The sequence below is a fragment of the Capra hircus genome, chromosome 14 (genome assembly GCF_001704415.2).
Source record: "Capra hircus breed San Clemente chromosome 14, ASM170441v1, whole genome shotgun sequence".
Classification (NCBI taxonomy): Eukaryota; Metazoa; Chordata; class Mammalia; order Artiodactyla; family Bovidae; genus Capra; species Capra hircus.
Genome location: NC_030821.1, coordinates 6813096 through 6826393, shown reverse-complemented (window position 1 = coordinate 6826393; position 13298 = coordinate 6813096). Strand labels below are relative to the sequence as shown.

At 35.1% G+C, this 13298-nt stretch overlaps 1 protein-coding gene across 1 annotated transcript in view; it reads right to left on the bottom strand.

Moving 5' to 3' along the window:
- CNBD1 (cyclic nucleotide binding domain containing 1) overlaps window positions 8356-13298 on the bottom strand; it is a 405676-nt gene continuing 400733 nt past the window's right edge. Inside the window, exons 12-14 of the mRNA XM_018058081.1 lie at window positions 11996-12105; window positions 9175-9425; window positions 8356-8377 (exon numbers count right to left, since the gene is read on the bottom strand). Coding sequence (XP_017913570.1) covers window positions 8356-8377; window positions 9175-9425; window positions 11996-12105 — 383 coding nt within the window. The remainder of the gene's footprint in view (window positions 8378-9174; window positions 9426-11995; window positions 12106-13298) is intronic.

Genomic DNA, 13298 nt, shown 5'->3' with positions numbered 1-13298 from the left:
TGCAAACCCCTTCAAAAATAGTTGTAAAACTCTCAGCTGTTCAAGACACAAAAGCGTGCTAAAAGAACTTACTTTCTATTGTATGATATAAAGCAAAGCAAGATCCTCTATGACCCACCTCCTAGAGTAATGGAAATAAAAGCAAAAATAAACAAGTGTGATCTAATTAAACTTAAAAGCTTTTGTACAGCAATGGAAACTATAAACAGGGTGAAAAGGCAACACTTCAGAAAGGGAGAAAATAATAGCAACTGAAAAAAACTGGCAAAGGATTAATTTCCAAAGCATATATGCAGTTCATGCAACTCAATATCAGAAAAACAAAGAACCTAATCAAAAAGCGGGCAGAAGACCTAAACAGACATTTCTCCAAAATAGACATACAAATGGATAATAAATACATGAAAAGATGCTCAATATTGCTCTTTATTAGAGAAATGCAAATGAAAACTACAATGAGATATCATCACACACAGGTCAGAATGGCCATCATCAAAAAATGTACAAACACCAAATGCTGGAGAGGATGTGGGGAAAAGTGAGCCCTCTCACACTGTTGATGGGAATGTATACTGATACAGCCACTACGGAAGACAGTGTGGTGATTTCTTTAAAAACTAGGAATAAAACTACCCTGTGACTCCACAATCCCACTACTGGCCGTATACCCTGAGAAAACTATAATTGAAAAAGACACATGCACCCTAATGTTCACTGGAGCACTATTACAATAGTTAGGCCATGGAACCAACCTAGATGCCCATTGACAGATGAACGGATAAAGAAGCTGTGGTACATATACACAATGGAATATTACTCAGTCATAAAAAGGGAAACATTTGAGTCAGTGCTAATGAGGTGAATTAAAAGACGCTTACTCCTTGGAAGGAAAGTTATGACCAACCTAGATAGCATATTCAAAAGCAGAGACATTACTTTGCCAACAAAGGTCTGTCTAGTCAAAGCTATGGTTTTTCAGTCGTCATGTATGGATGTGAGAGTTGCACTGTGAAGAAAGCTGAGCGCCGAAGAATTCATGCTTTTGAACTGTGGTGTTGGATAAGACTCTTGAGAGTCCCTTGGACTGCAAGGAGATCCAACCAGTCCATTCTAAAGGCGATAGGTCCTGAGATTTCTTTGGAAGGAATGATGCTGAAGCTGAAACTCCAGTACTTTGGCCACCTCATGCGAAGAGCTGACTCATTGGAAAAGACTGATGTTTGGAGGAATTGGGGGCAGGAAGAGAAGGGGACGACAGAGGATGAGATGACTGGATGGCATCACCGACTCGATGGACGTGAGTCTGAGTGAACTCCGGGAGTTCGTGATGGTCAGGGAGGCCTGGCGAGCTGCAATTCATGGGGTCGCAAAGAGTCAGACACGACTGAGAGACTGAACTGAACTGAACTGAACTGAACTGAACTGAAGTAGAGACACAGACATAGAGAACAGGCTCATGAACATCGGTGGGGAGGCAGGGGGCGGGGAGACTGGGGGCGGGGCGGGGGGGCAGTGCGGGAGAAGGACTGGGTGGGATGAATGGAGAGAATAGCATGGGAACATATACACTGTCATATGTAGAATAGATAGTCGTGGAAATTTGCTGCGTGATTCAGGGAGCTCAAACTGGGGTTCTGTCACAACCTAGAGGGGTGGAATGGAGTAGGAGGTAGGAGGGAGGTTTAAGAAAGTGAAAGTCGGTCAGTCGTGTCCAACTCTGCGACCCCATGAACTCCTCATGGAATTCTCCAGGCCAGAATACTGGAGTGGGTGGCCTTTCCTTTCTCCAGGGGATCTTCCCAACCCAGGGACTGAACCCAGGTCTCCGGCATAGTAAGCAGATTCTTTACCAGCTAAGCCACAAAGGAAGCTCAAGAACACTGGCGTTGGTAGCCTATTCCTTCTCCAGGGGATCTTCCCGACCCAGGAATCAAACCGGGGTCTCCTGCATTGCAGGCGGATTCTTTATCAGCTGAGCTATGAGGGAAGCCGAGGTTTAAGAGGGAGGAGGCATACGTACACCTATGGCTGACTCATGTTGATGCATGGGAGAAACCAACACAATATTGGAAAGCAATTGTCCTTCAACTAAAAGCAAATAAATTTAAAAAAAATAATAGAGAGAACTCAAGTTCTTGCCATGATTGATTTTCCTGTGTTGTACACAATTATTAACTCTTTCCTGCTTTCTAAATATCGTCCCATCCACCAACTTTACTGGACACTTTCATGCTTATGTGTGATTTCCTCGTTTCTTATGATGCACAGTAACTTAGAGTTCAAGGCAACACATGGCATCTGCATCATTAGTCTAAAACCTGACTGCATCTTTGCTCCTTACTTCACATCCGTGTATACAAACCGGTGCTCTCTGAAGGAAGCTGTATGCCCTGGTTTCCTACACAAATTCATCCAATATGGTATGGAAAGAAAATATTAGAATTTCTTTCTACTTTAATCTCATACTTTAAAACTCTCTCTTTTGTGTCTTATCATGATCATGATACAATAACATATACATATTATATACAATTAAGCATACATTTGTTGAAATACCACTTCAAAAAGTATTCCACTGAGTAAACTGTGCTTTCAGAAGAGTTTGAAGATCATTGCATCTAATTATTCCTATTTATATATATATGAAGAATCAGAAGATTTTTCTTCTGGAACATTTTTTTTTTCTTTGCCTAAAACATCTCAAGAATTATAAAATATATTTTAACTATTATTTTATTTTGAAAAAATTATTCCTAAAGAGACAACAATATTTCCCTAAAAGTTATATGTAATTTATATATCAATGTTTCACTGATTTTCCCTTTTAGAGCTCCACAACATTTTAATATCTATATATTAAAACAATTTCTCTAAAGAAATAAGTTACATTACTACAAAATGTTTTACTTATTTATATATATTTTTAAAAACTTTACTTCCATAAATAGTATTTTGGTATAACACGTATTTTTGTATTACATTCTAAGTAGAATGGTTCTACTTCCCAGGGCTATTCACACATAAATTAAATTAATAAATACCAATGCTTAGTATTATATAATTATGAGCCTTGAAAGCTGGTTTCCAAGATGTGCTCTGACACATTAGACAAACGTCCTCAGTTAAATATTTCCCTTTTTCTAAGTTTCCAATTTCTCCTCTATAAAATGAGAAGCATAGTTAAGAGCATGGACTTTGTACAGAATTGGGCCTGAATTCTGGCTCCATCACTACAAATTCCTGTTTATTTGTGCAAGTGTCTTCCGCTTTATAAGCATTAGTTTCCTCTTTTGTAAAATTTGTTTAATAAGCTTACCTCAAAGGATTGTCATTAGATTTAATGCAATAATGCAAATAAAGCGATTTAATTCAGTAAAGAATCACTAATGTTAGCTATTTTGATTACCCAATATGCAGATTTCTAGTAAAATTTCCAAATATGACTATGCAAGTCTGAATGTGTATCTGACACTTTTCTAAGGCTTTCACCTGGGTCAGGATATTTCTAGAAAGTAATTATTGTTATACCAAGTTTTACCATTAAAACATTAGAATCTAGGGGTTAGGGTAATCTCTTACAGCCACAGTTCACAGAAGATGATGTGTTTAGTTGTTCAGTCATGCCCAACTCTTTATGACCCCATGGACCCCATGGACGGTAGCCCACCAGGCTCCTCTATTCATGGAATTCTCCAGCAAGAATACTGGACTGGGTTACCATGCCCTCCTCCAGGGGATCTTCCCAACCTAGGGGTCAAACCCAGGTCTCTCTCATTGCAGGCAGATTATTTACCATCTGAGCCACCAGAGAAGCCCCACAGAAGATGAGAGACTACAAATTAGCACACTGAAGTTTTATCTGAAACACTCATGATATTCTCACCATAGCAGACTGTCTTCATCAAAGGAGAAAATTAATGAAGTGGTTTTTATATGGGTGATTATGCCCCCAGCAATGTGGCAGCAGTATTCTAATGTGCCATTCATGATTACGGTATGACTTCCATTGTTATGTTATATTATAAATCAGAGAGATTTCACAGAAAAAAGTAAGACTACTAACAAGTTGATCTTCTTCTAGAGAGCTTATCTGGATGAACCTAGCAAGATCACCCACAGAATGAGCTGTTCAAAAGCAGTTGGTAGGGAAAAGAAATTTGAATGATTCAGTGTGAGAGATCGGATGGGAGTTTTTCATTGCTGAGATGGAGAGGGCTTGTGAATGGGGCATCCTCTAGTGGCTGAGAAGGATTCCCCAGCTGACAAGCAGCAAGAAAACAAGGAACAAGAGTGTAGCAAGCCAACCAACACTGCATCGAATTTGGATACATGCTGCTTATCAAGTTAGATGCATTAATAACTCAGTTGAGAATATTTGGAAACTAAAAATAAATTTTAGCATATTTTATGACTTAGAGTATTCATAAAATCATTAGACTTGTTTTTAAAGGGCAGGGGGAAAACTCCTCTCACTGAAAAAATATCAAAGCATGTGGAAGACATTGCACAGTTGCTTTGTGAATGCAAAGTTGAACTTTTCAATAAACCAGTTATTGCTTTTGTGTATACAGTAGTTTGTGGTTATATTTTAATAGAAGCACCCAAAAACCCAGAGTAACATTTTAACTTTTTATGCAAGGAGAATGCAAAATGGTTATAGTTAAATTTTTAAAACTAAATGTGCCCAAATTGTGTAAGATCATTTTCACCAACAGCAAATAATCCTGCTTACAAGTATACCTTCTTGTTGAGAGACACGGCAGAACAATTCAAACACAGACCCTTTGAATCACTGACTACATAATTCATCAAGGACTACATTTATGATAGAACAGCATTTAGTAGAACAAGTAGCTTACTGTGAAGTATAAAGTAGAGCATCAGCAAGTCTAAAATTGAGAATAGAGTATTATAGATCTTCCTGCTTCTTTTCTTAAAATAGACTTAAGTCAACTCTGTCATCCCCAAAACCATAAACTGAAATGGTTTAATATTTTGTTTATGAAACAAATTATTGAAAATACCCAAGCAAAACATTGACTTCTTTATGTAAAATAAGCAATATAAACTTTTAAAAATTTATCAGTTTTTTGATTAATGTTATCATTTATTCATATGTATAATATGTAAGATATGTGATATTTCCTAAAATAAACTTAATTTCCCAACTATGAACTACTTCTACATGTCTACAAAATGTTTAAAATATTTGAATGGTTTTATCATTAACAATAAATTTTTCTTCAATATGTTTATGAAATTCCTAATGAACTGAATGATGTTTTACTCCATTAGTTTCTGAGAAAGTTACATGAAATACATTGTTTTCACACAAAACTTTGTCTAAGATAAAATAAAAATTAACCTCAAATGAATTTGTGTTTCTTCATTGACATTATTAGTAATAAGTAAAAAGGATTTCTAGACAAAAATTATTGTGTCATACCTTATTTTTAACTGGGAAATATATATTTACACAACAATTTTATCATCAAACAGAAGCAAAAAACAAAGAGGAAAGGAAAGCATAGTTATGGTAGCAAATCATTCAAGAGTCTAAGCTTTTCTGGTTAACTTTGTTACCAAGGAGACACCTGGTTATAACGCGTCTCAGCAAAGAGAAGAAATACCGAGGAATGCTGGGATGGAGATCTTTTCAATAAGAATACATTCATTGCTTCTAAAACATCTAAAAGACATATCTGTGGTAAAAGAAAAAAATCTGGTTTCCTAGGTTTTTGTTTAAAATAATTATTATCAGAGATAAACGCCTTTTGATATTCCTGCTAATAATAAAACAAACAAAACCGTTCAGATAGTGTGTCCTGATGACATCTTGAAATTGGAATTTTCCTTTTAGAAAAGCCCAATTAAATTCATAGCTGTCTCTTAGTTTTTCAGTTATTCATGGTTGAATGAGATATAATTAATAACAGTGGCAATCCTTTTTTTACATGAAAGCAATTATTTCTCATTACAAAAGTGGTACACTTGCTTTAATGGTATGATGAGAATTTCAGATATCAATAAAATTAAGGTAGTTGGTATGTATAATTTTAATCTAAATGACTTGAAGTATAAATTCTGCATCTGGGCAAAGATACATTACCTTAATAAAAATAGTAATCAGATAAGCTAAATTCCCAGTGTCATTATATTAAGAAAATATATACTTATATTGCTTAAACTTAATAATCTTGTTCTCAGTTTTTTCTAGACACTTAAGGTAACATCTGAGGAGAATTTACATAGATTATGAAACAAGTTATTTGCTATTTTCCAAAAGTTAACAATCTAAATGAAAAAAAAATACTTTAAGTCCTTTTAAATAATGTCCAATTAATTACTGAACGTTTCCTCTATGATCATATACAGTTATATATATAATTCTCCATATATAATATTTAGCATTTATGTACTCTTTTATGTTTCTTGAATTCTGTTCGACTTATCCCAGGTAAAAATATAGTGACTAAGCTGCTTCCTTTAGGTATTTACTAAATATCGTTAATAACCTGGATCATTTAAGTGATATTGGTTCTTTAACAGAATTTATATGGGAGCAAATAAGAGTGTGAACTATATCCCTGAGATAATGTTTTTTTCTCATATGTGGATTATGTTGCAATCTATTAAAGATTGTTAAATACAGTAAATTTGGAGAGGAATTGTAAAATGCATTACTGGAAAACTAAATGTTTAATTAGTCACCCAACATGTCAGTAGGTTTATAACATCAGTTCCAAATGAACAAATACATGGAATTTAAAAATATGGACAATACTCACAAAACACAAATAAAACTGGAACTATGACATCTATTTAAATTTTAGTTTGCCAGATGACAAAGATGATTCTGATACATGCTTTAGAGAAGGACTGTCCTGTGTGACATGTTGCTTTACGCAAAAGAGTCCAAAGTGCATTTACATTGCATCAGTTAACATCATTGGTACATGCAAAGAAAAATCTAGCCTATGTCAAGTGAGACTATTGTAAATATAATTAGTAGTTAGTACATATTCTTAAGTGACATGTATCTTGAGAGGTTTGGTAGTTGAATGTCATAGAAGGAAAGAGTTAGTCAATGCAATTTCAAACGGATACCTACTGAAAGTGGACACATGAATTTGAAGCTGAACACAATCAGAATTAAAAAGGTAGAGGATACATATTCTCTAAGAAACATTAAAAAAAAAAAACCCTTGAAATTCAGAAAAGAGAATTCAGCCAAATCATATATAAGTAATAAGAAAATTTTCTAATTGAGCTTATTTAAAATAAATCTCTCATGCAAAGAGTTGACTCATTGGAAAAGACTCTGATGCTGGGAGGGATTAGGGGCAGGAGAAGGGGATGACAGAGGATGAGAGGGCTGGATGGCATCACTGACTCGATGCACATGAGTTTGGGTGAACTCCAGGAACTGGTGATGGACAGAGAGGCCTGGCGTGCTGTGATTCATGGAGTCACAAACAGTTGGATACGACTGAGCAACTGAACTGAACTGATCTGAAAGCAAATCTCTCACCTATGTTAATTTCTACAAGTGCATATCCTATTTGAATATTTATAGTATTTGGAGGGTCAATCACACATGACTGGGTGATTATTCTTCCAATACCTCTAGAGCTCTAAAATTTTAGCATCACTAGTTATTAGAGAAATATAAACTACAGCAACACATCACCTCACATGGTCAGAATGGCCATCATCAAAGAAATGTATCAACAATAAAATGGAGAGTGTGTAGAGAAAACTGAAACTTACCGCACTGTTGGGAATGTATAGCCATTAAGTAGAACAATATAAAACGTCTTCTAAGAAACGAAAACTAAAATAACTGTATGACCCAGAAATCCCACTCCTAAGGATATAGCCAGAGAAAACCATAATGCAGAAAGATATATACACCACAATGTTCACTGCAGCACTATTTACAAGAGCCAGATCATGGAATCAACCTAAATGTCCATCGAAAGAGGAAAGGATAAAGAAGGTGTAGTACATATATACAATGGAATGTTAGTCATAGAAAGAACAAAATTCTGCCCTTTACAGCAACACGGATGGACTTAAGATATTATCATATGATTGAAGTAAATCAGACAAAGAAAGATAAATATCCATGATATTACTTAAATGTGGAATCTAAGTAAAAGTGATATAAATAAACTTATTTACAAACCAGAAGTATGGTCACAAATGTAAAAACTTTTGGTTACCAGGGAATAAAGAAGGATAACTTGTTTATAACTTCGTTAAGGGATAAAGAAGGAAAACTGGGAGATTAGAATTGGCATACACACTTCAGTATATAGTAATAAAATAGACAAATAATGAGCACAAGGAGCTCTATTCAACACTCTGTAATGGCCTATACGGGAAAAGAATCTAAAAGGGAAAAAAAACAGAGCGCTTGGGCTGGTGCACTGGGACGACCCAGCGGGATGGTAGGGGGAGGGAGGAGGGAGGGGGGTTCAGGATGGGGAACACGTGTATACCTGTGGCGGATTCATGTTGATATGGCAAACCCAATATAATATTTTAAAGTTATTAACCTCTAATTAAAATAAATTTATATTTTAAAAAATGGAAAAAATAAATAAATCTCAACTTTAGGAAATGACTATTAAAATTAATTTAATGGACTTCTTTGGCAATATCTGTAAAAGGACTTGATTTCTTAAATTTCAGTTTGCCAATAAAGTCATTTTTTTAATCTCAAAAAAACCCCTAAGAGTGGATGTGTACATATGTGTAACTGACTCACTTTGCTTTGTTGTACACCTGGAACTAGCGCCACATTGTGAGTCAACTATATTTCAACAAAAAATTAAAAATTAATTTTAAGATAAAAGTTTAGATACTGCAAACCATGGATTTTTACATATACCTGATCTGGATTATATATTGGACGAGGGTACAAAATTGACATGAATAAGAAACAAGGAAGCAGTGATTTTAAAAAAATCTAGAAAGGGAGGAAATGTTGCTATTGATGATAGCGGGAATTAACAAGGAGATTTTAGTAATTTACAATCCAAGTCTTTTAAAATATTGCTAATATATTCCAAAAGTAGCACAATCAATGCAGATAAACTATGAAGTTATAAATGGGATTATATATAAATATGTTTCCTCTGCAAATAACACACATACACCCATACTTACCTGAGTATCCTAATTTGTCTGTGAAATACAACTACTCTTATCAAAAACTTATCAAATAAAATGGCAGAACAGTTGAAATAAAAGGCAGTTATGTATTTACCATGTAGGTCCTTATCTTCAATAATTGCCATCTCAACGTCTTCTCCAGTAACTATTGTGCAGGTGAAAGGAACTTGAAGAAGAACACTTATCTCACCAAAAGACTCCTTCTCATTAAGTCGACCCATATAAACATGTTTCTGAATTTTTTTCTGTAATAGATACAAATAATGTTTAATGAAATCACTTTCACGTAATGGATAAATATTATTACTACCAGAAACGTACTCTTCATAAATCATTTTGGTATATGGTATTTAAAATAAGTTAGTATTTTCATGCAAATCAAGAGGACACTTATTTACACATACACTTAAATTTTGTTAGAAAAATAGCAGATTGATAAGAGAATTTCAGCATATATAAAATAAATGAAAGCCCCATAGTTTAGTGATCTACAAATTAAATGTTTTAATCCACCAAGATGTTTATGAAACCTTGGACTAATTCCATTTTTCAACATCATAGGATACCATTTAGCAATCATAATTTAGTATACTTTGTATGAGATAACTCTTTGAGACCCCATGGACTGCAGTATGCCAGGCTTCAGTTCAGTTCAGTTCAGTCGCTCAGTCATGTCCGACTCTTTGTGACCCCATGGATCGCAGCACGCCAGGCCTCCCTGTCCATCACCAACTCCCGGAGTTCACTCAGACTCACGTGCATCGAGTCAGTGATGCCATCCAGACATCTCATCCTGTCATCCCCTTCTCCTCCTGCCTCCAGTCCCTCCCAGCATCAGAGTCTTTTCCAATGAGTCAACTCTTCGCATGAGGTAATGTATGTCAAAAACCAATTACAATATTGTAAAGTAATTATCCTCTAATTAAAAAAATATATATATATAATAAGATTATTACAATTCTTCCTATCTGCTGATTATCAGTTCAGTTCAGTTCAATCACTCAGTCGTGTCCAACTCTTTGCAACCCTGTGAACTGCAGCATGCCAGGCTTCCCTGTCCATCACCAACTCCTGGAGTTTGCTCAAACTCGTGTCCATTGAGTCGGTGATGCCATCCAACCATCTCATCCTCTCTCACCCCCTTTTCCTCCCACCTTCAATTTTTCCTAGAATCAGGGTCTTTTTCAATCAGTCAATTCTTCAAATCAAGTGGCCAAATTATTGGAGCTTCACCTTCAGCATCTGTCCTTTCAATGAATATTCAGGACTGATTTCCTTTAGGATGGGCTGGTTGGATCTCCTTGCTGTTCAAAGGGCTCTCAAGAGTCTTCTCCAACATCACAGTTCAAAAGCATCAATTCTTCGGTGCTCAGCCTTCTTCACAGTCCAACTCTCACATCCATACACGCCTACTGGAAAAACCATAGCCTTGACTAGACGGACTTTTGTCGGCAAAGTAATGTGTCTGCTTTTTAATATGTTGTCTAGATTGTTCATAGGTTTTCTTTCAAGGAGCAAGTGTTTTTTAATTTCGTGGCTTCAGTCACCGTCTGCAGTGATTTTGGAGCCCAAGACAATAAAGTCTGTCATTGTTTCTATTGTTTGCCCATCTATTTGCCATGAAGTAATGGGACCGGATGCCATGGTCTTCTTTTTTGAATGTTGTTTTAAGCCAGGATTTTCACTCTCCTCTTTCACCTTCATCAAGAGATTCGTTAATTGCTTTTTTGCTTTCTGCCTTAAGGGTGGTGTCATCTGCATATCTGAAGTTATTGATATTTCTCCTGGCAATCTTGATTCCAGCCTTGCTTCATCCAAGCATTTCACATGATGTACTCTGCATATAAGTTAAATAAGCAGGGTGACAATATACACCTTGATGTGCTTGATATACTCCTTTCCCAAATTTGAACCAGTCCATTGTTCCATGTCCAGTTATAACTATTGCTTCCTGATTTACAAACAGGTTTCTCAGGAGGCCAGTAAGGTGGTCTGGTATTCCCATCTCTTTAAGAATTTTACACAGTTTGTTGTGATCAACACAGTCAAAAGCTTTAGCATAGTCAGTGAAGCAGAAGATGATTTTTCTGGAATCCCCTTGTTTTTTCTATTATCCAACGGATATTGGCAATTTGACCTCTGATTCCTCTGCCTTTTCTAAATCCAGTTTGAACTAGAACTTGCCTATTCTAGAACTTCATAAAACTGACATCATACAGAATGCATTCTTCTGAGTTTCACTTTTTTGCCCAACCTAGTGCTTCCAGACCCATCCATATTCTTGTGTGCATGAGGTTCTTTTAGTTGAGGCATGATACTCCAGGAATAAACCACAATGTTTTTCTTCATCTCACTGTCAATGGACATTTAGATTATTACTTATGTTTTGACATCTGAAGATTCACATAAGACTTTTGGTAAATGTGTATTTTATTTCTCTTGAGTAAATATTTAGAGTGGAATTTCTGAGTGATATGTTAAGTATAGTTTAACCAATCTGATATGCTTGTAAAAGTATTTTGTTGTGGTTTTAATTTGCATTTCTTTGATAAATAATGTCAAGCATCTTTTAATGAGCTTCTAGGTCATTTCTAAGTCTTACAACTCAACATGTCTTACAATTTATTTTACATATTAGAGCTCAGTAACAAGAATAAAACAAATGCAATGAAAATTAGTTTAAAAAATTTAACAGCTGTTTCACAACACAAGGTAAATAAAAATGATCAATAAACACAAGAAAACCATGTTTAATATCTCCTATTGATTAAAGTAGATTAATCAGTTAAAAAGAATACATACATTTAAAACTTACCACTTTTCTCGATTGTAGTTTTGTAAATCCTATTATATTTCTATAAATCTTACAATATCCAGAATTAATATAAGCCACAAAAGAGATTATATTTCCACTTTCCACGATCACTGTAAACAAAAGAGATAATTCACTATTTCACATAATTTTCTAGAAGATATTATTTTAGTTACTAGGACAATATAAGTTGGCATGTTTAATTCAACAACTATTAATAGTAAACTTCTTAATGAATGACAGTATACAGGCAATGCTTATTATATGAAAAATTTATGTCGGATATTTATACCAGCACCTAAAATAAAAATAAACATTGACAAGAATTTTGTATGGTGTGCTAGAAAACTGTGGTGGAGGAGAGGAAGAGGAGTTTGGAGCAAGCCCAAAATTGTAGCATTTGATGATTTTCATGCTGCAGATAGTCATGCCATGGCTTGTTTCAAGCTGCCAGTGATTTAACAACTGTCTCAAAAAAAAAAAAAAAACAGAGAAAAATCTGTGAATCTTGAACATTTAGAGCTTCAGAGCTCAAAGTGTATAATAAAAAAGGAAGTAAAAGGTCATTTGTCACAAGTCATTTATTTTGCTTGAATAAAGATTTATGTAACTCTTCTACTGTTTTATACACTGTTTATTAAATAATAACATTATAAAGTTATCTTCAAACATCAGAGCATATTATAGCTATGGGCTTACGTGTAAATTGTATAGACATGGGAATCTTTTTATAGACACAACAATTAAAAAAAGTAAAAAGTAGCCTTTTGCCAAAATGTGATATGATAGCAGACATTGTTTTACTTCTTGTAATCAATCACTAGGACATAAAGAAACGCATAGAGTCTTCTGGCAATGTTGTAGGTAAGAGAAGGATACATTTAAGCAGATATTTAAAAAGCCCACTATTCTTAACTTTTCGAGCAGCACTATCGTAAATCTTTTCTTGAAAGTCAAGCCTTATATAGAATATAAAGAAGCATGTATAGTATCAAAGTGAATAGAGATCAATTTATCTTTTTTTTTATTTTTATTTTTACTTTATTTTACTTTACAATACTGTATTGGTTTTGCCATATATTGACATGAATCCACCACGGGTGTACATGAGTTCCCAAACATGAACCCCCTTCCCACCTCCCTCCCCATACCATCTCTCTGGGTCATCCCCGTGCACCAGCCCCAAGCATCCTGTATCCTGCATCGAACCTAGACTGGTGATTCGTTTCTTATATGATAGTATACATGTTTCAGTGCCATTCTCCCAAATCATCCTACCCTCTCCCTCTCCCTCAGAGTCCAAAAG